This window comes from Cyclopterus lumpus, chromosome 7, assembly GCF_009769545.1.
Source record: "Cyclopterus lumpus isolate fCycLum1 chromosome 7, fCycLum1.pri, whole genome shotgun sequence".
In the NCBI taxonomy this organism is placed as follows: domain Eukaryota; kingdom Metazoa; phylum Chordata; class Actinopteri; order Perciformes; family Cyclopteridae; genus Cyclopterus; species Cyclopterus lumpus.
In genome coordinates, this window is record NC_046972.1 from 22835927 (window position 1) to 22861769 (window position 25843).

The window sequence follows — 25843 nt, forward strand, 5'->3', positions numbered from 1 at the left end:
ATTTAAAGCCCCGCCTCTCACAGCTTCTGCGTCATCTTTTTTTGTGTGGAGGTTCTCCAGCTCATCTCGCCACCTTTCAGTCCGCCTTTCTTTTTTTTTTTTTTACTCGCCAGGGCAAAAAAAAAAAAAAAAAGAGATCCTGAAGCATCCTTTTAATCCTGCTCCGTGTCGGGGGAGGGGGGGGGGGGTCTTGGGAGTTGGGAATACGAGCTCTTACGTAACCTCTCGGTGAGGACTGCTCGTGCTCTGAGCGACTCGGGGAGCCCGGAGGCTCTTCGGCGTCGGTGATGTAACTTCCTCTGAAGCTCGACTAATGTGAAGCGCTGTGCTCCCCCCTCCCCCCCCTGCCTGATATGGGCCTTGTTGTGCCGCATCCATAATAATGTGATGTAGCATTAGCTGGATGTTGATGCCATTCAACCTTATTGTTGCCGATTTACAATTCACGTTATTGCTCCGGGGAGCGATGGCCTAAGCATAACTGTGTATCTGTTATAATGTAGGTAATTAGACACCCTTTTGTTGTTCTCTCCCAGCAGCCTTTGAGAACACGCCGTGTTTATCCTCATTAAATTTACATCTTTGCATTTATGTAAACTAACCTGGGCCGTAATGTGGGCTCGTGCCATTAGGGAGAACCCCCCCCCCCCCCCCCGAGAGAGGCCCGAATTAAAAAAAAGTGTCGTCCTCGGTTTATGAGAAATGGTAATGAAATTCAACACCGCGAGGAGGTTCAAGGAATTCTTTCTTTTTTTTGGGTGTGTTTTTTATTTGTTTCATTAACAAAAGCTTTAAATCTCCGTAGCAACACGTATTTATTCTGCACATGCCGGCATTTTACTTAAAATCAGAGCACGCAGGCTCTTGTTTGCTCACTGTCCTGCTTCGTAACAGTTGTACTATACAAACAACAAGACGGATGAGAATCAAATGCATTCCGGATTTTGAATTTCATCGATGATTGCAAAGATGCTGCACAAGAAGAAGGAGGTCACGTGTCCTAACTGAGTCTTTCGTTTCCTTCTGCTTCAATAGAAACACAAGGTGGACCTGTTCCATAAGCTGCGTCATGTGATGAACGAGCTCATCGACCTGCGTCGCCAGCTGATCCAGGGTCACCTCGCCCAGGACCAGACCCGGGAGATCAAGCGGCACATCACGGTGCGGCTCGACTGGGGCAACGAGTGAGTTATACCCTCCGATTGGCTCCCCAAAGAATACAATGAGATCTACGACTCTGGATGAGTCCCCCCCCACCCCCCATATGATGTAATGTTACGGTCATTTAGCAGATGAGTGAATCTCAAGCGGCTTAAAGTCTCCCCCACCCCCCCCCCCCCCCCCTCCCCCCCCCCCTCCCCCCCCCCCCCCCCCCCCCCCCCCCCCCCCCCCCCCTCCCCCCCCCCCCCCCCCCCCCCCCCCCCCCCCCCCCCCCCCCCCCCCCCCCCCCCCCCCCCCCCCCCCGGAGGAGCTGTAAAGTCATATTCTAACTGTTAACTCCCTCCAACTGAGCGGTGACAAGCATCCATAACGGAGATAAAGACGTGACGGGAGGGCTTCATGTGGGAGGGGCCATCTGTCAGTTTAGTATCATATTCACTGCACATAAAAAATTCAATTCAACTGTATGTGTTAATGTAAAGGAGAAGAAGAAGAAGAGCCTGTACATTCACTGTATTTTGTCGGAGCTCTGTCGTGCACACTGACCTGAGATCTGCGGAGATCTAATTTCATGGTCAAGAGCTCACAGCTGATTTATTTTCTTCTGTTTTCTATGCCTTATGTAAAGCGTCTTTGAGTGTCTAGAAAGACCCCATGACATTCGTCTGAGACCACATTTACATTTATTTTGATTGGGGGAGAACATTATAATAATAATAATGATAATTTAATGAGTTTAAACCAATTAACAATACGTTATGATAATAACACATGTGCCCCATTATGCAGAATGGCCCCCTTTTAGCATTATATATAAATGACATCATTAATTATTGAAACGATGCACTAATATATTAATATTAGTGTGTTAATGTTGCAGCTGTTCGAGGATAAGCTTCATTTAACAGCTTTAAATACTGACGGGTAGTTTACTAGACCTTCAACAATTCAGCGTGTCTTGACAGTTTTTTTTATGCGAAATCTCGAAAAAAGAAATAAAAGTTCAACGTCTTGAGAAATACGCCTATTACCACTTAATCGTGGCCCTGAGCAGTTGCCAGGCAACCGGCGGAAGGCGACAGGAAGTCACCGTGCTTCACCAAAAGAGAGAGAGAGAGATAGTCTGGCACATCGAATCTCCAGAAAAACAGTTGTTGTGCGAAATTAAACAAACGAGAAGCAAAACGTGTGACTTTGTGAGCTTCGGAGGAGATTCAGCCACTTTCAGGCAGAGCAAGGTCAGCTTCCTGTTTCCAGGCTTTGTGCTAAGCTAAAGCTAAGCTAATTTAGCTTCCTCTTTCCAGCCTTTGTGCTGAGCTTAAGCTAAGCGAAGTTAGCTTCCTCTTTCCAGCCTTTGTGCTGAGCTTAAGCTAAGCTAAGTTAGCTTCCTCTTTCCAGCCTTTGTGCTAAGCTTAAGCTAAGCTAAGTTAGCTTCCTCTTTCCAGCCTTTGTGCTGAGCTTAAGCTAAGCTAAGTTAGCTTCCTCTTTCCAGCCTTTGTGCTAAGCTAAAGCTAAGCTAAGTTAGCTTCCTCTTTCCAGTCTTTGTGCTAAGCTAAAGCTAAAGCTAAGTTAGCTTCCTGTTTCCAGCCTTCATGCTAAGCTAAAGCTAAGCTCGCCGGCTTGCTGCACAATCATTAATCTTTTAACGTCATCTAACCCAATAAATACATTATAACTGTGACATAAATACCATAATCAGACCTAAGTACAGTAAATGTAGAAAGAGAGTTAAAGTTAAAACGAGGCATGTTTGGACAATTCTTATCATCTTTAAAATAAGAACCTCATTTTATTCGATGATCTCTGACCCCTTTCCTTCTTGTTGTCTCCTCATGCTTCTTTCCTCAAAGGCACCTCGGCTTAGACCTTGTTCCCAGAAAAGAGTTTGAGATGGTGGATCCAGACCAGATCAGCATCTCGGAGCTGCACAAACTGGTAATATAAACCACGTACATGTATTACAATGACTCAGAATGATGCCGTGTTCCCACACGACAAGCTTTTCTTGTCGGATGTGTGTGTTGAACGTACCGATTATGAAATCACCCTCAAGAAGGTGACTCACGAGAGAGCGGCGCGATCCAGCTGTTGGAGCCACGTTCTTTATGCTCCTCTCACCGCCATGTTGAGGCCCTCTCCTCGTGATGCAACAGTTACAGTGACTTTGTGAAAAGGAAAAAGAAAAATACATGCAAAATACACGTTTTAGTGTTATTTTTTTTTTTTAAAAGAAGAAGAAGAAGAAGAAAAAATTACAGATTTTAGGGTTGGGTTGCTAAAACCAGACGAGAGACGTATTCCTATAAATAAATAATGCCCCCAAACGTATTTTGGCTCCAGCGACATTCAAGACTTTGAAGCTCGCGCACACACACATACACACACACACACACACACACACACACGCACACACACACACATATAGTGATGGAGAGAGAGACATAACTGAAGCAGATCCAATTTTAGGAATATGCGATTACAGCACAGATGTTATGAAATCTAATGTAATAATACCGCTGGAGACTGTTATCTGGGAAGGGGAGATCCTCTCTGGTCATAAGTCGAAGCTCCATATGCTGATCAAAACACTCCCTGAGGGGCCCCGCGGCCCTCCCCGTTATCCCTCTGCCGCGTTTCTCATGCTTTGCGACGTGCACTAAATGCGCTGCCGCGTGCACAAACGGCGTGCGCGGCTCCTCCGTGCCAGAAGAAGCCTGGAAGTGAGCTTGTTGGGTTTTTTTTTGGCGAGGGCGCGAGGCCTTGGCACCTCTTCGGGGGTATATAGTAGTAGAGGAAGTTCTTTTAGTGTGTGTGTGTGTGTGTGTGTGTGTGTGTGTGTGTGTGTGTGTGTGTGGGCGATCCTGGCTTTGTCCTCTCCTCTCCCACTCGCTCACATTTTGCCTCACGTAGGCTCCCTTTCAGCACTGCATAGTTGCTCAGGAAGTGTGTGTGTGTGTGTGTGTGTGTGTGTGTGTAAGTTCACCGTGTGACCGACTGATCTGACCTCTGTCATCTGAACCCCCCTCTCTCTCTCTCTCTCTCTCTCTCTCTCTCTTTACAGCACGTGTCCAGCAGACACTGTGGTCAGCAAAGCACAAACCAGGTATTGTCTTTTCAAAATAAAATGTTTACCTAAAAAAATAAATATATAAATCATCAGAACCCCTTTTTTCATTCCGTGCCAGTCATCATCTCCATCGCTCATTCTGTATTTCTCTCTGTTCTTTCTCCCGGAGATTAATGAGAGTCCTGAAGTGATCTACACAAATGTAGAACAAGGGGGCTTTTGTTTGATATATAATATATATAAGACATATATGTTAAGACATCTAACCAAGGGGCACATTCAAAATAAAACCCATTGGCTTCGGGACCACATGTGCCCTCAGATGTTCCACAAATGGTGCTCTAGGGTTCTTTAGATAGTTGTGTGTCTTCTACATTTAATTCTACGTTTAAAGAATCCCATTCAAGTATTTTTTTTTTAAAAAGAGACCCCTAGTGGATCTTCCATAAGCTCACATGTACTGATAGAAGAATAGTTGAGGGATTAAAAATACATGTTCAACTTTTTGGGGGTAAAAAAAACCCCGCTGCGCTTGCCACACTGTCACCTTTTCTAACCCTGCCGTCCAATCACAAGTCAGGAGAGGCGGGGCAATTACCACGGAGAACCACCATCGCATCCGACACGGAGGCCGCGAGCGCTGAAAGACGGCCGCAAACCACGGAGGACACAATAATACACATAGGCCAGCGGGTTCGTCCACTTTCCCTACAAGTATACTCCATGCCGCCATTTTAACTTCTTTGCATTTTTAGCATTTTAGCTTTTTAGTGTTGCCTCTTAAAAAAAGATATATATATATATTTTATTAGTAGTGTCATCAAGCTTAAAGTTGTCATGCATCACATAAATACAGAATGAATGCGCCCGCCTCGCCGCATCCCACCACCAACAACAAATCGAGGCCCTCCAGAGCTGCAGTTTCCATCACTCATTCATCATTTGCTTGTAACGTGCACGTCTCCTGTAAATGTCCCTGTGCACGTGACGAGAGCGGTTATCAATGAATTATTCACCTCTTTAACAGTGTACCCACATCGATCTGTTGAAATAACGTGCACTGGGGGGCGGGTATACTGGGGGGGTAGGGGGGCACTCGCAGCGCCGACCCCGTGGACTCACTTTCACTCTCTCCCCCGTTTCCCAGGGCGACAGCACGAGACAGCGGCACGGCGACGGTTGCCGCGTCCCCGTGTCGCACCACCTCTTCATCAATCTGAAGAGCTTCACGTACAACAGCATCAGCGAGGACGCGGACGTCTTCTTCTCTCTGTACGACACTCGTGAGGCCAAACAGATCAGGTAGATGGATGGAGGGGTACTTGGGGGGGTGTATGGGGGGTACCGGGGGGGGGGGGGGTGTCTCGGTCTCACAGCACGTCCACACAGATTGAGCGAGGCACTCTGCGGGCGACGGACAACTCGTGAAGCTGTGAACTCGGTTCTTTTTTTCTTTTCTTTTTTGCAGCGAGAAGTTCATGGTGAAGCTGAACAAAAACGGAGGACCAAAGAATCCAGAGAAGGTGGACCGCCTGTGTGCTCTCTTCACGGTAACACATTTCCCCCCTTTTGGAGACACAAAGAGACACAAATAGACAGACAGAGGCGCGAACCTCCTCCTCAAATGCAAAAAATAACACATGCACTGAAACAAAGGAGCATTAAATTCACCTGTTAAAATTATAAATACCCCGAGAAGGAGACGGAGACAAGGCATTTCAAGATGTCTATACTATTACATAACACTTGTTGTGTTTGATATTCATATTTATAATAATGTGTACTTTTTTTTGTACAAATATTCAGTATTTCACCTCTTCCACTGACATATTTCCTCCCATTTCTCTTTAGGACCTGAGCAGCAAAGACTTGAAGAGAGACCTGTACATCGTTGCACACGTCATAAGAACTGGTACATGAAGTGCATTGTTTAACGAGAGAGGATATTTTTTAATTTATTCATCAGTGCTTCTTCTCAGTTCATTTTAAATGTTATTTCCCCAGGTCGCATGCTGCTCAACGACTCCAAGAAAGGCCCGCCCCACGTGCAGTACAGACGGCCGTACGGCTGCGCCGTCCTCGCCATGAGCGACGTGTTCCACACCATCACGGACCTCAAAGAGGAGAAGGACTTCGTGCTCAAAGTCTACACGTGAGTACGCCGTTGTTTATTTAAAAAAAGAAATGTTACATTTTATATTTTAAACACGGCAAAAAGAATATCTTCTTGCAGACGTCGCGCTCTGGTGTTGGTGACTGGTTGTGTTTTGACCAGAATGATAATGAAGCGTCCTTCTGGAAAATCAATAGCCGCTCACCCCGGGCCTGAGAGAGGGCACCTGGCGTGTCGTGAAGCTGGCTGCTTCTGTTAGAGAGAGAGAGAGAGAGAGAGAGAGAGGGAGAGAGAGAGAGAGAGAGAGAGAGAGGAGATATGACACTTAGATAATGGAGCGAAGTTAGAGGACGAAGAAGAGAAACAAAGAAACAACCAGCTCAGCATATTCTCTCGTCAGTCCGCAGCTAGAACGTCTCCTCGTGTCTGCGCTGTCCTCCTCAGCTTCCTCTCCGGGGTCGGAGGTCATTCACACACTTTATTGTGTGTGTGTGTGTGTGTGTGTGTGTGTGAGACATTTCTTCAGGATAACTTTACAGCTCAGTGTGAAAACGAAGATTTCCAGAATAGAAAGCTGTCGTTTTTCTTTTTTATTGGATTCCTCTGCCGAGGCGAAGAGAGCTCTTCCCTTTTATATATATATATATATATATATATATATATATATATATATATATATATATAAAAGAAAGAAAGCAAGCAGTGATTCAGCGCCGAGCTGCCTCCAAACTGTCGGCTCCGATAACGCTCCGGTCTGTGCATTTCTCCGTGCCGTCCCAGGGGCCTTCGGGGGGCCCACGGTAATGAAAAAAAAGGCTGGTAGAGTAGCTGGCTGTCAGGTTTGCTTAGCGAGCTGTGCATTTGGGCTAATGTGCCGCTTGGTAGCGCCTCCCCCTGCTGCTACCTTTTTCTCCAGGAGGGAAATGGGCTCTGGGACACATGCTGTTCCATGTTATAGTCCCCCGTGCACTCCAATGCCGATCCCTCCATCTGGGCCCGCTAACTGTCTTTCCCCCTCCAGGTGTAACAACGAGAACGAGTGGCACCAGATCCAGGAGAACATCATTCGCAAGTCCAACACCAAGTACTCAGCTCCCAGCACCAACTATGGTAAATATGTGTATTATATATATAGAGAGAGATTTGCACCTTTTTATTTCCTTCTATTTAAAGAGGAATAAAGTCAAAGTCAACCTTTTTAGCTGATGTTTTTTTAATGTATCCAAATGGCCCAGTCTGGGGTCATGTGACTAGATAGATACACAGAATATCGGCTCAAGAGAAGGATATGAAGTTGTGTTTTGGTATCTGGACTTTCGATTAGATTTTTTCTGCTCACTCTTTTCTTATTATTTTTTTAAAAACAATAGACAGAGAGTCAGGCTGAACTAGCTGTCTCCAGTTTTTAATAGGAACGATTTTCTTCGTATTGTCGACGATTATTCTGACAACAAACAGGATTTTTGTTTTATCTGGAAGGACGACGAACATAAAATCAATAAATACAAACAAAATAATTATCGTACTAAACCCAATTTCCATGTGGTGTTGAATATTGATCGATTCCTCGAACATCTCTGGTTGTATTACGTTGCTTATTCCAGATATTTAAAGGAAGAGTGAGTTAAGATCCGTACGACTAAATAAATAAAGAATCGGGAGAAAGCCGCAGGTTAGCTTAGCACAAATATTAGCAACAGCTAGCTTGGATCTGCCTAACAGCACCTCTAGAACCCAGTAATAGAACCATAGCACCTCTTCCTGGTTTCTATTCCAGGGGGGGGGGGGGGGGGGGGGTTATGTAAGGGGACGATTTCATGGCTCACCGGGCCAAGAAACAGAAATTGTCCTTTAGCGTAAGCTAATCGACTTCTGGCTGCAGCTTCGCATCCAAAGGACGAATTAGAGAGCGGCATCGATATCCTCGTCTAAGTGAAAAGGTCTGCAGAAAAAAATAAAATACAATTTTACTTTGTTTGTTCGTGGAAGACTTTGACGACCGGCCAAATATTCACATTTGAGAAGCTTTCAGAATTTGATTTTTGTTGATAATTGTCAAATGATGAGGAACCGATGATAAAAATTGTTTTCGCTTTGACATTTTTTTCTGTTGATCGACTAACCGATTAACCAATAAGTCATCGTTTGATTCGTTGGATCAGATCAAAACAGGTTCTATGGCTCTTTGTGATAATAATCACCTGTAGCGCTCCTCAGAAAAGGTGTAGCAGGTCACCTTCTGTCTCTGGTGACTATCTTACCGTGTGGACAGTTTTTTTCAAAATGGCGTCGTGAAAACTCCGCGATTACTTCTCTTCTTTTTTTTCATGAGCATCTTTGATTTGTGACTCACAAATAATCTGTCACTAGTTTGTGTGGTTGCCTAATTTTTTTTCTTGCGTAATTCCACCTCACCATTTCTCCTCCTTCCCTCCCTCCCTTTCTCACTCCCTCCCTCCTCCCTCCCTTTCTCCCTCCCTCCCTCCCTCCCTCCTTCTCTCGTTCTCCCCCCCCCTTTCTTTCTCCCTCACTCCCCCCCTCCTCCCTCCCTCCCTCCCTCCCTCCCTCCCTTTCTCCCTCACTCCCTCCTTCCTTCCCCCTCCTTTCTCCATCACTCCCCCCCCCCTCTCCCTCCCTTTCTCCCTCCCTCCCTTTCTTCCTCACTGCCTTTCTCACTCCCTCCCTCCTTCCCTCCTTCCGTTTCTCCCTCACTCCCTCCCTCCTTTCTCCCTCACTCCCCCCTCCTCCCTTCTCCCTCCTTTCCTCCTCCCTCCCTCCCTCCTCTCGTTCTCTCCCTCACTCCCTCCTTCCTTCCCCCTCCTTTCTCCATCACTCCCCCCCCCCCTCTCCCTCCCTTTCTCCCTCCCTCCCTTTCTTCCTCACTGCCTTTCTCCCTCCCTCCTTCCCTCCCTCCTTCGTCCGTGGCTCTGATCACGTCTCTCTCTTCTCTCTCTCTTCTCCTCCCCCACATTCTGACTAATGTCCTTTTTAATACTCCTCTGTCCCTCCCGTCTCCCTTCTTCTTCGTCCCTTCACTGTCTTACCTCCCCTCGTCCCCCCTCTCCCGCCCCCAGGCCTCATCATCTCCCTGCAGCTGCTTCGGGGTGAGCTGGAGCAGATCAGACGGGAGAACCAGGCCGTGTTCAACAGGGCCCTGGCTCTCACGCGCAAGCTGGGCTTCCCAGATGTCATCCTGCCAGGTGAGGAAAAGAGAGAGAGAGAGAGAGAGAGAGAGACAGAGAGAGACAGAGAGAAAGAGAGAGAGAGAGCGGTGGGCGGTAACGAGGGACGAGGAGGTTCAGGGAGGAGGTGGCGGAGACCGGAGGCCAGATGGCGAAAACGAGGAGGCGGTCACGCGGATGAAGGCAGAGAGGATGCAGATGAAGGAGGACAAGGACGTGAGAAAAGGGAGAACAGGGGTTAAAGATTGGACAGAAGTCACAACGTTGTTGTACTGTTTCCATTTGATGATACATTATACTTGTATACTGCTTCAGGTACTACATTCACTAAGCTGAGGAAATACAATATTTGTTCTAAATTTGTGGATGTCAGAGGTCGATGTTAAAGCTCCGCCCCCTAAACCTCTCAGAAGGGTTTCACTTCGAACAGCTTCACGAGGCTCAAAGAGGTAAAAAAAAAAAAACATGTTGCACAAACAACAGCAAATTAACTTCCTGTCTCATTAATCGTGCAATGACCCCTTCTGTTTTTACCTCGTGACCCTTTGAGGGGACCCGACCCCTCGCTTGAGAACCCCTGCACGTAAAAAGATGAGCTACTTCAACGTTTGCATGCACCGAATGTTCCAGTTGTTTGCCCACATTCCAAAAAAGACGATATTCCCAATAAGCTGTTTACACGGCTAATGAAAATACACATCCCACCAGCATAGAAAACGACCCTAGTGACCTTGTCCATCACCTCGAAATATGGACATGGTGAAACGGCAGGAGGAGCTGCTCGTGCCATGTTGGCTTCTTTGCACCAAAAAAATATGAGAAAACCTTCACAATGGTATTTTTTCCGCCGGTGGCCGCCGCCCTCTTTTTAATCCCTTCAACCACCTCCTTGAAAAGGTCCATCCAAAAAAAAAAAAAAAAAACTCTCGATATCCAAGTTATTTTTTTACAAAACACCTATTGAGAATACTTTTTTTTTTTAACGTTCATTTGTGTATAAAGAATGCTCCTAAAACCTGAATATTATCGGCATATCCCACACGTTTTAGAGAAACAACGGAATAGGAGGTTTCCATTGTTTCTCAAAGTATTGTCTCGTGACCAGTTCTTCTTCCACCGCCGGTATTTAGGAGGCTCTCAGATTTGTCGCTCCCTATTTGCGTGAGATCAGGATTTAGGTCAGTTGGCAACTTATGGAGAGCGAGAGGAAGAGGTGTGTTTATGTCGGTACATTTCATCAGATAACATTGTTCTGCTTTGAGAATGTATGATGCTCTCCTCTCCTTTCTCCTCTCCTCTCCTCTCCTCTCCCCTCCTCTCCTATCTCCTCCTCTACTCTCCTCTCTCCTCTCCCATCCTCTCCTCTCCCCTCTTCTCCTCTCTCCTCCTCTCCTATCTCCTCCTCTACTCTCCTCTCTCCTCTCCCCTCCTCTCCTCTCCTCTCCCCTCCTCTCCTCTCCCCTCCTCTCCTATCTCCTCCTCTCCTCTCCTATCTCCTCTCCTCTCCTCTCCCCTCCTCTCCCAATATCACCTCTTGTGACTCATCCGTCCCCAAGGAAATGACTCGGGTATAAATAACTATAATCTTATTTTTTTATTATAAATAACTGCAATATCTTCCTCCGCTGTTGCCGCTGATATTTATTGAATTAAACGCTGGCCTCACAGAAGCTGCCGAGGCGGTCGAGAGCTCCAGCGTATCATGACTCGGCGGGGTCATTCCTCATCGCCGAGGCCGATGGCGCGCATCTTAGTCCTTAATTCATGTTGACCACCAGGCTGAGATTATGAGATATGACTTATTAACGTCGGCGAGGTCCGGGGACGTGTTTGTTCTGGTAGTCTGGGGAGGTTGGGAGACGTCTTTGTCGTGTTGTCTCCTTCTTGAGCCTCCAGAGGGGCAACGATTCCTGTGCACGACGTCCTGCTGTGGCGCGCTGTCTCTTTAAGGGGTGCTCCACCGCTTTAGCATTAGCATTAGCATTAGCATAAACCCGATGCAGCAGAACCGGATATATATATATATATATATATATATATATATATATATATATATATATATATCTCCGGTTCTGAGATATATATATATATATATATATATATATATATATATATATATATATAATTGTCTTTTTATTTCTTTTATTTCTCTTCAAAACATGACGCCTGCATTACCCACAATGCATCTTTCTCCACACCATAGATGTATGAGGAGAGCTCCCAGAAAGAGTCCTGTCTCTCTCTTGTGTTCTTATTTAATTATTAAGATGATTTGTATATGTGATAAACATTAAGTTCACTATTATAGAAAGGCGTAGACAATTCAATATGATGATTTGTCGTCTTTAAATGGAATCGCGCCGTCACAATAACGTGATGACTGATCAACTTCCCCAGAAAATCTAAATTATTCTTATTACTGGAAATATATATAATCTTTTTTTGTATTTGAGTTTACAAACATCGAACCACCAGAAAACGTGATATTTTGTGATATATAAGTATCTTTATCGAGATGTTGGCTGATAAAGAAGTGTTTATTTTTCAGACATATAACAAGTATTTATTTATTTTATATCTATTTTTATGTGTTTTTCTTAATTATTATCAAAATGAATCGACCTAATCTAAAAGAACAAACTCAATAATTACTCGTTTTTTTCTTTATTTATAAATAGAGGTTTATATGGCTGTAAAACTTTCCAAAGAAAATCTAGAATAAAACACATTTTATTTACGTCAACGCGCCGCGTGAGCGAGCGTCAGGGCGAACCTGGAGAATGGTGCATTTCCATTCTGGATGAACTGGTTTCCAGTTGCGAGAGTTTCCCCTCTAAACTGAAGCTTCCTCCCTCCAGGCGACACGCGCAACGACCTCTACCTGACCCTGGAGCGGGGCGAGTTCGAGAGGGGCGGCAAGAGCGTCCAGAAGAACATCGAAGTCACGCTCTACGTGCTCTACGCCGACGGGGACACGCTCAAAGTACGACAGCTTTTTTGTTGTTGTTTATTTTGTGTGCTCACGTGTCACGTCGTCGTCGCCCCCCCCCCCCCCCAAAAAAAAGATAACGATCCACCGCGCTTCTTCTTCTTCTTCTTGTCGTCTTTCCCAGGACTGCATCAGTTTGGGCAGCGGGGAGCCCAACAACAGCGAGTATCGCTCGTTCGTCCTCTACCACAACAACAGCCCCCGCTGGAGCGAGATGGTCAAGCTGCCCATCCCCATAGATCGCTTCAGAGGGTCCCACCTCCGCTTCGAGTTCAGACACTGCTCCAGTGAGTCACCCCCCCACCCATCCCACCCACCAGTCCACGTTCTGAGTTACACAAGTGTGCGCTTTTTGCTCTGCGGAGATGCGCCACGGCGACGCCTGACTATTCCTCCCCCCTCCCTTTTTCCAGCTAAAGACAAAGGAGAGAAGAAGCTGTTTGGCTTCGCTTTCACCCCCCTGATGAGAGAAGACGGCACCACGCTGTCGGACGAAAGCCACGAGCTCTACGTGTACAAGGTGCGTGCACACGTGTGCATTTTGATGTGTGTTTTTCCTCCGCAGTCTGAGATCATGCCATCGAATGCAACGCGGCGAGTGACTCATCCAACAAATACAATGACAAGTGTCAGGGGATTAAATATTACTTCAAATACGACGTAACTCACCAGGGAGCTGGCAGGATGTGAATATTACGTCCGTGGAGGATTTTTTTAGCCCGTGCATTCAGAAGCTTTGCACTGGAGACGATGACGTGCTGTATTTCAAGCTTGATATATAACTAGCGATATCTTGTGAACCTGCTAAACATGTCACCTTCTTTCATTGGTCATGATGATGGTGATGGTGGTGGTGGTGCAGTGCCATTGCGCCATCACTTAGTACATCTCCTCTGCCTTCCAGTGTGATGAAAACGCCACCTTCAGCAACCAGGGCCTGTACCTGAGTCTGCCCTGCTGCAAAGAGGACTTCAACAGCTGCCCCAACCTGCCGGCCAACCTGCCCTTCCAGAGGAGCCCCAAAGAAACCTTCTGGGTCTCCACGATACTCTGCTCCACCAAACTCACACAGAATGGTAACGGAGCACCTTAAATACCCTTATTGTTATATATATATATATATATATATATATATATATATATATATATATATATATAAAATAAAGAAATATTAATAAAAAAGTATAATATATATATATATATTTATTTATTTATATATATATTTATTTATATATATTTATATATATATATATTTATACATATATATTTATATATATATATATATATATTTATATATATATATATTTTTGTATATATATTTATATATATCAAATATGAAGCATGTTCTCTGGTAGTTCAATAAATAGATTTGAAAATGAATTAAAATATATATATGTTGCTGTACATTGACTGTTTATATGCTTGTTGTCAGATTAAGACACTAGTTTGATTTAACTGATTCATCCGATCAGTATCTGCTCGTCATAATACAATTAAAACGACACAATTGTATAATCGCGATATCTCGACATTTTCATCCACAAACGAATCCACTCAAAGACGGATAATTCATCATCATCTTTTTTTTTCTTTTTTTTTTTTAACGACCCAGTTTCCATCCGACTCCGTTCACCTTCCCTCCTGTTTTTCAGTGGACCTTCTGGCTCTCCTGAACTGGAAGGCCCACCCAGACCGGGTGTTGGACATCCTCGGTCGATTACGCCAGATCAGCGGAGAGGAGATTGTCAAGGTCGCCGCCGTCACATTGTTTATCTATTGACGTGATAGCGTGTGTGTTTACCTTCCCTTCAGGCCTCAGGGTGAACCCAATAACACCAAAACAATTAGAGGAGAGGCTGACAAGTACATTTATATTATTAATAGGTGAAATTATTCCAGTGTTTCACCGTGTAAAACACATTCGAGGATGTTTAGAGTTAAAAATAGAGTTTTTTTTAAATTATTGCCACGTTTTCTGGATGAAGGGGCTACCCTTTGTTTCTATTTACAGCCTTTTAATGCCTTGTGTTGTTGGTGCCGTTCCTCTTCCTCCTCACACAGTTCCTGCGAGATGTCCTGGATACGCTCTTCTGTCTCTTAGACGACAACACGGATAAATACGGGCCGCTCGTGTTCCAGTCGCTGGTAGGGAAAATTATTTATATGATTTATTTATTTAGCAGCAAGAATAAGAGTCACATCTATATTTGTGTGTGTGTGTGTGTGTGTGTGTGCTCAGGTGTTCATCATTAACCTGCTCAGGGACAGCCGGTTCTACCACTTCAGACCGGTCATGGACGCCTACATCCAAAACCACTTTGCTGGCGCTTTGGCATACAAGTACAAGAACAAAAATATATTAATTTAGACACCTGCAAAGTCACACTTGATATTGATATATATATATATATATATATATATATATATATATGTCTGTCTGCAGAGAATTGATCCGGTGTCTGAAGTGGTACATGGACCGCTCGGCCGAGGTCGTCCGACAGGACCACATCCAGGAGGCCATGAGGGTAAAGTATCACACCGGCCCCCACTACTGGGATTAATTAGCGGGGGGGAAAAGGACTCACAAGGACTCACGTGATGCCTTGTGGGGCCCGACTTGCCTTGCTGAGAGAAAGGAAGTTACATGAACGTGTTCTGCAGGCCCTCGACGCGCCGGGACGAATAAATGACACGCGATGCAAAACTTATGACCGTTGCAACACTTTTTCAATAAAAGGTTCCAGTAGATTTGTGCAGGCAGACGACAGACTACCAGGATCCTATTGAGCCAGAGCACCGCCCGTCCGAGGTACACACTGTTTATATAACTGTCAGGTATTCTATTCCTTTAGGGAATTTGCTTGTATTTGTCCGGGAAGGGGGAGGGCTTTTATTGTGAAAGGTTAAAAAAAAGAAGGGAATCAGGTCTGCGACGCCTTCCGTCGAGGTTGAACGTAGTGATGAAGTTTGCCGTCCCGGTTCGGAAGTATTTTTTATTTTTTATTTTGCACTTTCATTTGTATGTCACAGAGGGGTTAGAGGGCTTTTTAATTTAGTAAATCTTTTAATCCGCAAAGCATTTTGTGCTTAAGCTTTACAAGTGCTCTATTAATACAATTATTATTATTATAATTATATTTATTATTTATTATTTATTATTTATTATTTATTATTTATTATTTATTATTTATTATTTATTATTTATTATTTATTTATTTTATTGTTTGGTGCTTTTTCTTTTTTGCATTTCTTTTTTGCAAAAGAAATCGCGCTCTGCATGGTAATAAAGAATTTATTGACATGCAAATGAATCGCACAAACAAACAAATAAATGCCCTTTAGTGTGTAAAAGGCACAAAGAGGAACATTTTTTATTCACGTATTGCTTTTCTCCGGATGATCAACCACAAAAACCCACTTAGAGCTTTAATGCGTATAGCTACTCATATTCATTTTTGTTCTTCTTTTTTATTGAATTTACCGTATACACGAAATGATGTGACCCTCGGCTGACCGAGTGCCCCCCCCCCCCCCCATCCCCACCCCGTCTTCAGGCTCTGGAGTACCTGTTCAAGTTCATCGTCCAGTCTCGCATCCTGTACTCGAGGGCCACCTGTGGCATGGAGGAGGAGCAGTTCAGGGCCAGCATCCAGGAGCTCTTCCAGTCCATCCGCTTCGTCCTGAGTCTGGACAGCCGCAGCTCGGAGAACCTGGTGTTCACGCAGGTCGGACGGAAGGACCGTCGCCTTGTTTTCATTGTCCTTGTTTTTCATTGTCCTTGTTTTCATTGTCCTTGTTTTTATTGTCCACTCTCTCAGTTTGCGTTCACGATTCACTGATTATTCTTTTTTTTGTTCTGTTTTGCTGTTTGTAACTGATTTCACTTTTTTTATTCTTTTTTTTTTAACGTGTTTCACTTTTCATTCTGTGCATTTTTTGTGACTGAGCCTTCAATCCCCCCCCCCCCCCCCCCCCCGTTCACCCCCCCCACTCCCGTCCACCCCCCGTTCACCCCCTCCCCACCCCCCCATCCATGCCTTGCTCTGGGACAGTTTAGGGGTGTGATCAGCTGCATGCCTCTCTGTGGTCACGCCTCTGGGCTCTCGTCCATCTCAGTAAGTCACAGCGCCCCCTTGTGGTCGGTTCCTCTATGCAGCAGAGGCCGTGTGTGTAACTGGATATGCAGCCAGTGAGATTATTTATGGCTGCGGAAAGAAGATGAATATTGTTTCTCTTAAGGAGATAAATCTGTTTAATTGTGTGCTATTTTGTTTTGGATCAGTAAAAAGAATAAAAAGCATAATTATTTGATGTTTTAATGTAAGTGTTTTTCATTTTAAACACGGTCCCCCCCCCCCCCCCCCCTCCCCACCAGGCTGCACTGCTGAACAGTTTCCCTGACATCTTTGACGAGCTGCTGCAGATGTTCACCGTTCAGGAGGTGGCCGAATATGTCCGGGGCACCCTGGGGAGCATGCCCAGCACAGTGGACATCGGCCAGTCCATGGATGTGGTCAAACTGCAGTCCATCGCTCGCACGGTCGAGAGCCGCCTCTTCTTCTTCCCGGGTGAGACAACAAGTGTTTTCCTCTCCCCGACGGTGCCCAAAACAACCAAGCGCTTTATTTGTGGCTTCATCCTCATCCCTCTCCTTCTTCCATCAGAGTCTCGTAGCATCCTGCTGCCGGTGGTTCTGCATCACATCCACCTGCATCTGCGCCAGCAGAGGGAGCTGCTCATCTGTTCTGGGATCCTTAGCAGCATATTTTCCATAATTAAGACCAGCTCCATGGTACAGGAACATTCCTTACAAATGTAATGCAGCCTCAGCATCTTTAGCGCAAAAACACTAAAAGCACTAAGCGCCGTGTTTTGGCCTCCCCTTCAGGAGTCTTCTGTTCAGGAGGAAGTGGAGATGATGGTGGAGAGCCTCCTGGATGTGCTGCTGCAGACTCTGCTGTCCATCATGAGCAAGTCTCACTCCGTGGAGACGGCCAGAGGACAGCGCTGTCCCCAGTGCACCGCCGAGATAACGGTGAGCTTCCCCCTCAAACCGGGGGGGGGGGGGGGGGGATTTGAGCTGATTAACCTTTTTATTTATTTATATACGTCTTGTCACTTTCAGGGGGAGTATGTTTCCTGCCTCCTCTCGCTCCTGCGGCAGATGACGGAGCTCCACTTCCACCATCTACTCAACAACTTCCACAGCAAAGAGGAGCTGAAGGTGTGAAGGCTCTCTGAGTCACAACGATGGGGGGGAGGGGGAGGGGGTTCTTCTTTGCCTGCAGCCCACCACCTCCTACACACCTCGACTGCGTATACGCGTTCTTCTTCTTCTCCTTCTTATTATTATATTTCCTTTGCCAGGAGTTCCTGTTGAAGATCTTCTGCGTGTTTCGCAATCTGATGAAACTGACGATCTTCCCCCGAGACTGGAGCGTCATGAGGCTTCTAACCAGCCAGTGAGTCTGCTCTTTTTCCTGTCTTCTTTGTCCCGGACACGGTAAGGTGAATACAGCCAACCATTAGACCGGGCTCTTCAGATTACCCTGCTCTGAAGGTGACGCTCGGGGGTTGCGAGTTTTTTTTTTTTTTTTTTTTTTTTTTTTCATCTATTTTTGGCCCGCTCCCCCTTTTTTTGTTTCAGAAGCTGACAGCGTGTGTGATGTTTGCTTTGCTTTTCTGCAGTATCATCGTCGTGACGACGCAGTTCCTGTCTCCGGCGCTGCACAAGAACTTCTCGGAGGCCGATTTTGATTTCAAGGTGTGTGTGTGTGTGTGTGTGTGTGTGTGTTTAGGAAACCCAGCACGCTATACACACAAAGCCACAAACTGAGTGAAGCTTTTCCATATTACAGTTTCTGGAATTCACTTTTTGCCCGTGTGTGTGTGTGTGTGTGTGTGTCAGGTGTGGAACTCGTTTTTCAGCCTCACCGTGCTGTACATCAACCAGCCCAGCCTGCAGCTGGAGGCGCTCGGCCCGGCCAAGAGAAAGAAGGTCCTGGACAAGTAAGGAACAAAGACGCGTGTTTTCATTTCTCTCCCATTCTCTTGCTCTCCGGCCTTTAACTAACTCTCTCTCTGCGCCTCCGTTCAGGCACGGAGACATGAGGGTGACGATGGCGTACGAGCTCTTCAGCATGTGGCAAAAATTAGGTGCGTCGGACCACCCGACACACACACACACACACACACACACGCATCACTAGATTTTGTTGTAACAAGTCTTGTGTGAATGCAGGCGACAACAAGCCCCACTTCACCCCGGGGATGATGGGTCCCTTCCTCGGCGTCACCCTGGTGCCTCAGATCGAGGTTCGAAACATCATGATCCCGATTTTCCACGACATGATGGACTGGGAGCAGAGAAAAAACGGCAACTTCAAACAGGTCGGCGTGACACCGTGACGTTCCCGAACCGCATAACACCATGCCCGCATCTCTTTAGGCTGAATATGTGTGTGTGTGTGTGTGTGTGTGTGTGTGTAGGTGGAAGCAGAGCTGATGGATAAGCTGGACAGCATGGTGTCGGACGGGAAAGGCGACGACAATCACCGAGAGCTCTTCAGCCTTTTGTAAGCAATCAAACTTGTGTTTGGCGAGCTGCTCTCGTGGCGTTCCCCCTCTAACCTCCTCTTGTGTTGTTTGGCTTGTGTCGCCCCCCCCCCCCCCACTACCCCCCTACCCCCAGGACGCAGCTCTTCGGCCCCTACCCAAGGTGAGGCGCGGCGTGCCGAGGCGAGGAGACATTTCTTGAGATTCGTAGTCACCTCTGTGTGAGATCCTCCCCACTGTGTTTGTTCTGTGCAGCCTGCTGGAGAAGATAGAGCAGGAGACCTGGAGGGAGACGGGGATCTCCTTCGTCACGTCGGTCACGAGGCTCGTCGAACGTTTGCTGGATTACAGGTATACGACGAGATTACAGGTATACGACGAGATTACAGGTATACGACGAGATTACAGGTATACGACGAGATTACAGGTACACGATGAGATTACAGGTATACGACGAGATTACAGGTACATGACGAGAGATTACAGGTATACGATGAGATTACAGGTATACGACGAGATTACAGGTACACGATGAGATTACAGGTATACGACGAGATTACAGGTATACGACGAGATTACAGGTATACGACGAGATTACAGGTATACGACGAGAGATTACAGATATACGACGAGATTACAGGTATACGACGAGATTACAGGTATACGACGAGAGATTACAGGTATACGACGAGATTACAGGTATACGACGAGATTACAGGTATACGACGAGATCACAGGTATACGACGAGATTACAGGTACATGACGAGATTACAGGTATACGACGAGATTACAGGTATACGACGAGATTATAGGTATACAACGAGATTACAGGTATACGACGAGAGATTGCAGGTATACGATGAGAGATTACAGATATACGACGAGATTGCAGGTATACGATGAGATTACAGGTATACAACGAGATTGCAGGTATACAATGAGATTGCAGGTATACGATGAGATTACAGGTATACGATGAGATTACAGGTACATGACGAGATTACAGGTATACGATGAGATTACAGGTATACGATGAGATTACAGGTACATGACGAGATTACAGGTATACGATGAGATTACAGGTATACGACGTGATTACAGGTACACGACGAGATTGCAGGTATACGATGAGATTACATGTATACGACGAGATTACAGGTACACGATGAGATTACAGGTATACGACGAGAATGCAGGTATACGACGAGATTACAGGTACACGATGAGATTACAGGTATACGATGAGATTACAGGTACACAATGAGATCACAGGTATTCGACGAGATCTCTTCATTTGATAACGCAAGGCCTTTATTGTGAAATATTTGCAGGACCGTGATGCGGAAAATGCAGTAAAATCCATAAATTAAATCAAAGAGTACTTTACAAATGAGCGCATGCTTCTTCACCTTTTTCCGTGCAAAATAAATGTAAATTACATTTACAATGAAATGCAACAACACATTCTGACCAATATTAGCTGCCTCGCCGTCTGTGTGGACGCTACACGTTTAATTTAACGACATGAACCATCACGGTTCGTGACAAAGAAAGAAAAAAATCTACTTTTTTTTGTGTTTTCAGGGACTGCATGAAAGGAGACGAGATGGAGAACAAGAAAATCGGCGGTTCCGTCAACCTCATGGTGAGACATCTGCTGCACCGTGTTTTAGACTTCACGTTCTAAACACGTTCGTGAACTCACCGTTTCCTTTTTTTTTAATTTGATTTTTTATTCAACCGACAGAACTTCTACAAATCCGAGGTCAACAAGGAGGACATGTACATCCGCTACATCCACAAGCTGTGCGACCTGCATCTCCAAGCAGAGGACTTCACAGGTAACGGAGACACTTTGTCATTTAGCCCATCACTCGTCTTCACTTCCCGTTGGGTTCTATGGAGAACCAGGTGGAACTCAGTTTGAGGGAGAGGTCGGGACTTAACGGCCTCGGTTCTTGTAAATGCACGACAAAATATGAATAACACGACAAAATATAATTCACAACTTTGTATACTGCTGTTTTTAAGCGCGCTAGCTATGCTAGTGCTATTAGCTATGCTAATGACATGATCATTAAATCTCGGGGGAGAACTTCTTTTAAGTAAAATAAAGTTTTCTTTTAAAATAACAAATAAAATGAAAACTGGTGAAACTCCATCCAAACATATATGAAAATAAACAATATGTAGAGAGACGGCACTGACGGGCCAAATGTCAGGTTTATATTATATTATATTTTACTTTATTCCACGGGGGGGGGGGGACATTTCTTGAAGAAGCAGCAAAACATTTTTTTTCAAATATACAATACAATAAAATAAAATAAAATAGCAGGGCATATTACATTTAAGAATTTAAATAATAAAGGAAATGAAAATGTAAAAAATAAAATAAAATAAAAATGAAAGCGGTCCCATGACTGGTATCATATTGGTCCATTTTTACATTAGAAAAGGGCAAAATACGTTTTTTTCCCCCCCCCCGTAAATCATAATCGGGGTCCCGTGATGCGAGTCGGTTAATTAATGTCATCGTTTAAATTACTCACATTTTTGGCAGCGGTGGCTTCGTTGTGTTTATGTAAATGTGGCTAAATATGAGTAATTAAAATGCAGCGTTATTCATCACTTACGTCAAAAAAAAACAAAAAAAAAACAGCTGGCGAGATAATTGTAAACACGTTTCATTGCTTGGCAGAGCGGGCTGTGATTGCACATGTAGTTATTGTGTGAATCGTTTAAAAAAATCATAATAATATCGAAAGAGGCATCATTGGTGTTTAGTTGTATACTTTAAAAGAAATGGATGGAACTAATGACTGTATTCATTATTGATTACCTGTGAGAAAATAGTGAAAAATGACACAATCACAATTTCTGTAATGAAACACTTAGTTTTTTCAGAGTAACCTTTAATAAAAAATTTAAAAAACATTGTATTTGTTTTCCCGTAACACGATGAAGCAAATCTCTTTCTGTCAGTCGATTAATCGACTCCCAGCTCTCGTTTATTCATATTTTCCCACAGTTCTTACAGCCAAGACATTCAAAATGTCTAAAGAGCAATTTAAAATGTGATATTGTGTTTGTATATGTAATGTCACGTACTGTTACCCATCCTTTAATGACTGAATCGTGCCACACAAACAGTCTATTTATTTAAGTGTGTATTTTAGAGGTCGACTGCTCTTTAAAGGTCGATATAATAACGATATTTTTGGAGCGGTTACTTCTGTTACTTCAGTCCCGTGACACCGTTAAATACCTCTCTTACAAGCCACTGATGCTATTAGTGAGGAGGATCCTGAAGTTTGTGATTATTTGAAAGAAAGAAGGCCGAATTGTTCCGTAACAAAGGAACAGTTTATTTTCTTTACTGTGGATAAAGAGATAAAGATAACTTTTTTGTGAAGAAATAAACTGTACACCAACTAGTCTGCTTCCTCAAAAAGTATCTCTAATACAGTCTAAAATGAACAAAGTAATCCCGAGTTAATCGTAAATGAATAAAAGATATTCTCGAAACAACGACGGACGAGAAACTGTTAATAAATGCAGATTAAACTGGATTTACTGGCCAGTTTTGGGGGGTTTGGATTTGAGGATTCAACTGTGCAGGCGCACTTTGCACCTCCGGCCCTCGATAAACCAAAACATACCCAGCATGCCTCTTGGCAACTTTGTGTCGCTCGCCATCTGTTTCAAAACAAAAATCTGGACCCCACAAAAAAAAAAAAGGAATATATTCATCGCTGTGGCCATACGGATGACCTTTGACCTCGCACCCCTCCGACCACAGAGGCGGCGTTCACCCTGCTGCTGTACTGGGAGCTGCTGCAGTGGGAGGACCGGCCCCTGAGGGACTTCCTCCACTACCCGTGTCAGAGCGAGTGGCAGCGGAAGGAGAACCTGAGTCGTAAGATCCTCCACTACTTCAACAAGGGCAAGGCGAGTGGATATTTATATATATATATATATTTATATGTATGTTCATCACTTCCTGTTTTGACTGACTGATATATTCATATCAGAAAGAGTCTGTTTGTTCTCCTTATTTAACTTTAAGGGTGAGAAGGAATCCCGAAAGTGTTTCTTAAGATCAAATTATATTTTGCATCAAAACGTATTATTTGAACGTATAAATTTAGATTTATACAGTGACAGAGTAGTGCTTTTTTTATTTACTTAAAAGTATACAAAATTTTTTTAAAAAGTGCCACTATGTAAAAAAAACAAACTACAATGTAAAAGTCTTAAATTTAAAAATGTATTGTTAGTAAAAGTACAGCAGCATTTAATTATTTATTTATTTACTAACCGCCAAGATTGTTATATTCACATTATCATACGTACATTATATTTTATATCCCTTTTTTTTTTTTAATGCTGGAATATTTTATATTTTTTAACGAGCTCAACATGTAAACATCTTAACTATAGCAGGATAACAATTGTGAAATAGGAATTTATAAAGTAGCTTAAAAATGGAAACGCTCGAGTAAATACCTCAATACTGAACTAAAGTACACAACGCGTGTATTTGTACTCTTTCCACAGTTATCACAACTAAATCATCTAATTACTGCTTATAGGTTTATTTCAGGAAAGAGTTTTCTGCTCTAAAGCCAGCACACAGTGAGGCTCCGTCAGCTCTCGGATGTCTCCTCTAATGTGATTCCTCAACGATCGGTTCCTTCACGATCGTTTCTTTCACGATCGGTTCCTTCACGATCGTTTCTTTCACGATCGGTTCCTCCCCGATCGGTTCCTCCCCGATCGGTTCCTTCACGATCGGTTCCTCCCCGATCAGTTCCTTCACGATCGGTTCCTTCACGATCGTTTCTTTCACGATCGGTTCCTCCCCGATCGGTTCCTTCACGATCGGTTCCTTCACGATCGTTTCTTTCACGATCGGTTCCTCCCCGATCGGTTCCTTCACGATCGGTTCCTTCACGATCGTTTCTTTCACGATCGGTTCCTTCACGATCGGTTCCTTCACGATCGGTTCCTTCACGATCGGTTCCTTCACGATCGTTTCTTTCACGATCGGTTCCTTCACGATCGGTTCCTTCACGATCGTTTCTTTCACGATCGGTTCCTTCACGATCGGTTCCTTCACGATCGTTTCTTTCACGATCGGTTCCTTCACGATCGGTTCCTTCACGATCGTTTCTTTCACGATCGGTTCCTCCCCGATCGGTTCCTTCACGATCGTTTCTTTCACGATCGGTTCCTTCACGATCGGTTCCTTCACGATCGGTTCCTTCACGATCGGTTCCTCAACGATCGGTTCCTACACGATCGGTTCCTTCACGATCGTTTCCTTCACGATCGTTTCCTTCGATCGGTTCCTTCACGATCGGTTCCTTCACGATCGTTTCCTTCACGATCGGTTCCTTCACGATCGGTTCCTTCACGATCGGTTCCTTCACGATCGGTTCCTTCACGATCGGTTCCTTCACCGACCGGTTCCTCCTCGAGAAAGAAAGATAGAAAGAAAGAAAGGAAAGCAAGAGAAAAAAAGAAAGGAAAGAAAGAAAGAAAAAAAGAAACAAAGAGAAAGAAAGAAAGGAAGGAAAGAAAGAGAAAGAAAGAAAAAAGGAAAGAAAGAAAGAAAGAGAAAGAAAGAAAGAAAAAAAGAAAGAAAGAAAGAAAGAAAGAAAGAAAGGAAAGACAGGAAAGAAAGAGAAAGAAAGAGAAATAAATAAATAAAGATAGAAAGAAAGAAAGAAAGAGAAAGAAAGATAGAAAGAAAGAAAGAGAAACAAACAAACAAACAAACAAACAAAAAAGGAAAGAAAGAAAGAAAGAAAGAAAGAAAAAAGAAAGAAAGAAAAAAAGAATGTGATTTTCCTATATTTAGCTCCGGCCTTTAAATTATAACTAGAGCTCTGCAGGTAAACAGCCCCCCCCCCCCCCCCCCCACCCCCCCCCCCCCCCCCCCCTCCCCCCCCTCACTTTCAAATGATTGTTCTCAGGTAAAATCTTCTCTTGTTTAAGATGTTTTAAATCCGTCGCTCGTCTCAGTGAACGAGGTCATCTTTAATTTTTTAATGATCGTTTCATCTTAATTCACATCTTGACCCCTCAGTGCTGGGAATACGGCATCTCCCTCTGCCGGGAGCTGGCCTTCCAGTACGAGACCTTATACGACTATCAGAGCCTCAGCTGGATACGGGTGAGTGTGTGTGTGTGAGTGTGTGTGTGTGTGTGTGTGTGCGTGCGTGTGTGTGTGTTCACCGTGACTCTTTTTCTCGTGTTTTATTATTCTTATTATTCCGTGACAGAAAATGGAGGCGGCGTATTACGACAACATCATCGAGCAGCAGCGGATCGAGCCGGAGTTCTTCCGGATGGGTTTCTACGGCAGGAAGTTCCCCTTCTTCCTCAGGGTAAACAAAACGCAGCCTTCGTCTTCATCGTCTTCATCGTCTTCATCGTCTTCACCGTCTTCACCGTCTTCACCGTCTTCACCGTCTTCACCGTCTTCACCCCGCCGCGATGGGGAAAGTCTGTGTCGAAGATTTAGGAGCTCGACATCATGAATCTCTTTATTTTTGTCCACTGCTGTCGATTCCAATAACAAAACCTTAATATCATATATTTCTATTGTATTAGGATCGTAGTCCTCAAATGGGGGGAGGGGATGTTTGGAAATATATATTTAAAATTAGCATGAATTCAAAAGAAAACATTTGAAAATTGTTATATCACAAATATTCAATGGAATATAAGCTAAATAAGTTAATACACTGAATCGTTATATATCCTA

General features: G+C 44.4%; 1 protein-coding gene across 1 annotated transcript in view; it reads left to right on the top strand.

Moving 5' to 3' along the window:
* Positions 1 to 25843, top strand: part of LOC117734058 (dedicator of cytokinesis protein 3-like) — a 48767-nt gene that overhangs the window by 15418 nt on the left and 7506 nt on the right. The window contains exons 6-40 of the mRNA XM_034538122.1: positions 1036 to 1184; positions 3012 to 3096; positions 4223 to 4264; positions 5376 to 5530; positions 5697 to 5778; positions 6080 to 6140; positions 6233 to 6380; positions 7363 to 7451; positions 9416 to 9541; positions 12382 to 12506; positions 12637 to 12799; positions 12926 to 13032; positions 13417 to 13588; positions 14165 to 14262; positions 14574 to 14657; positions 14752 to 14852; positions 14956 to 15037; positions 16067 to 16237; positions 16888 to 17080; positions 17177 to 17304; positions 17401 to 17547; positions 17638 to 17736; positions 17880 to 17974; positions 18201 to 18276; positions 18421 to 18521; positions 18610 to 18668; positions 18754 to 18902; positions 19002 to 19087; positions 19204 to 19230; positions 19323 to 19418; positions 20653 to 20713; positions 20816 to 20909; positions 22871 to 23019; positions 25163 to 25249; positions 25359 to 25463. Coding sequence (XP_034394013.1) covers positions 1036 to 1184; positions 3012 to 3096; positions 4223 to 4264; positions 5376 to 5530; positions 5697 to 5778; positions 6080 to 6140; positions 6233 to 6380; positions 7363 to 7451; positions 9416 to 9541; positions 12382 to 12506; positions 12637 to 12799; positions 12926 to 13032; positions 13417 to 13588; positions 14165 to 14262; positions 14574 to 14657; positions 14752 to 14852; positions 14956 to 15037; positions 16067 to 16237; positions 16888 to 17080; positions 17177 to 17304; positions 17401 to 17547; positions 17638 to 17736; positions 17880 to 17974; positions 18201 to 18276; positions 18421 to 18521; positions 18610 to 18668; positions 18754 to 18902; positions 19002 to 19087; positions 19204 to 19230; positions 19323 to 19418; positions 20653 to 20713; positions 20816 to 20909; positions 22871 to 23019; positions 25163 to 25249; positions 25359 to 25463 — 3792 coding nt within the window. The remainder of the gene's footprint in view (positions 1 to 1035; positions 1185 to 3011; positions 3097 to 4222; positions 4265 to 5375; positions 5531 to 5696; positions 5779 to 6079; positions 6141 to 6232; positions 6381 to 7362; positions 7452 to 9415; positions 9542 to 12381; positions 12507 to 12636; positions 12800 to 12925; positions 13033 to 13416; positions 13589 to 14164; positions 14263 to 14573; positions 14658 to 14751; positions 14853 to 14955; positions 15038 to 16066; positions 16238 to 16887; positions 17081 to 17176; positions 17305 to 17400; positions 17548 to 17637; positions 17737 to 17879; positions 17975 to 18200; positions 18277 to 18420; positions 18522 to 18609; positions 18669 to 18753; positions 18903 to 19001; positions 19088 to 19203; positions 19231 to 19322; positions 19419 to 20652; positions 20714 to 20815; positions 20910 to 22870; positions 23020 to 25162; positions 25250 to 25358; positions 25464 to 25843) is intronic.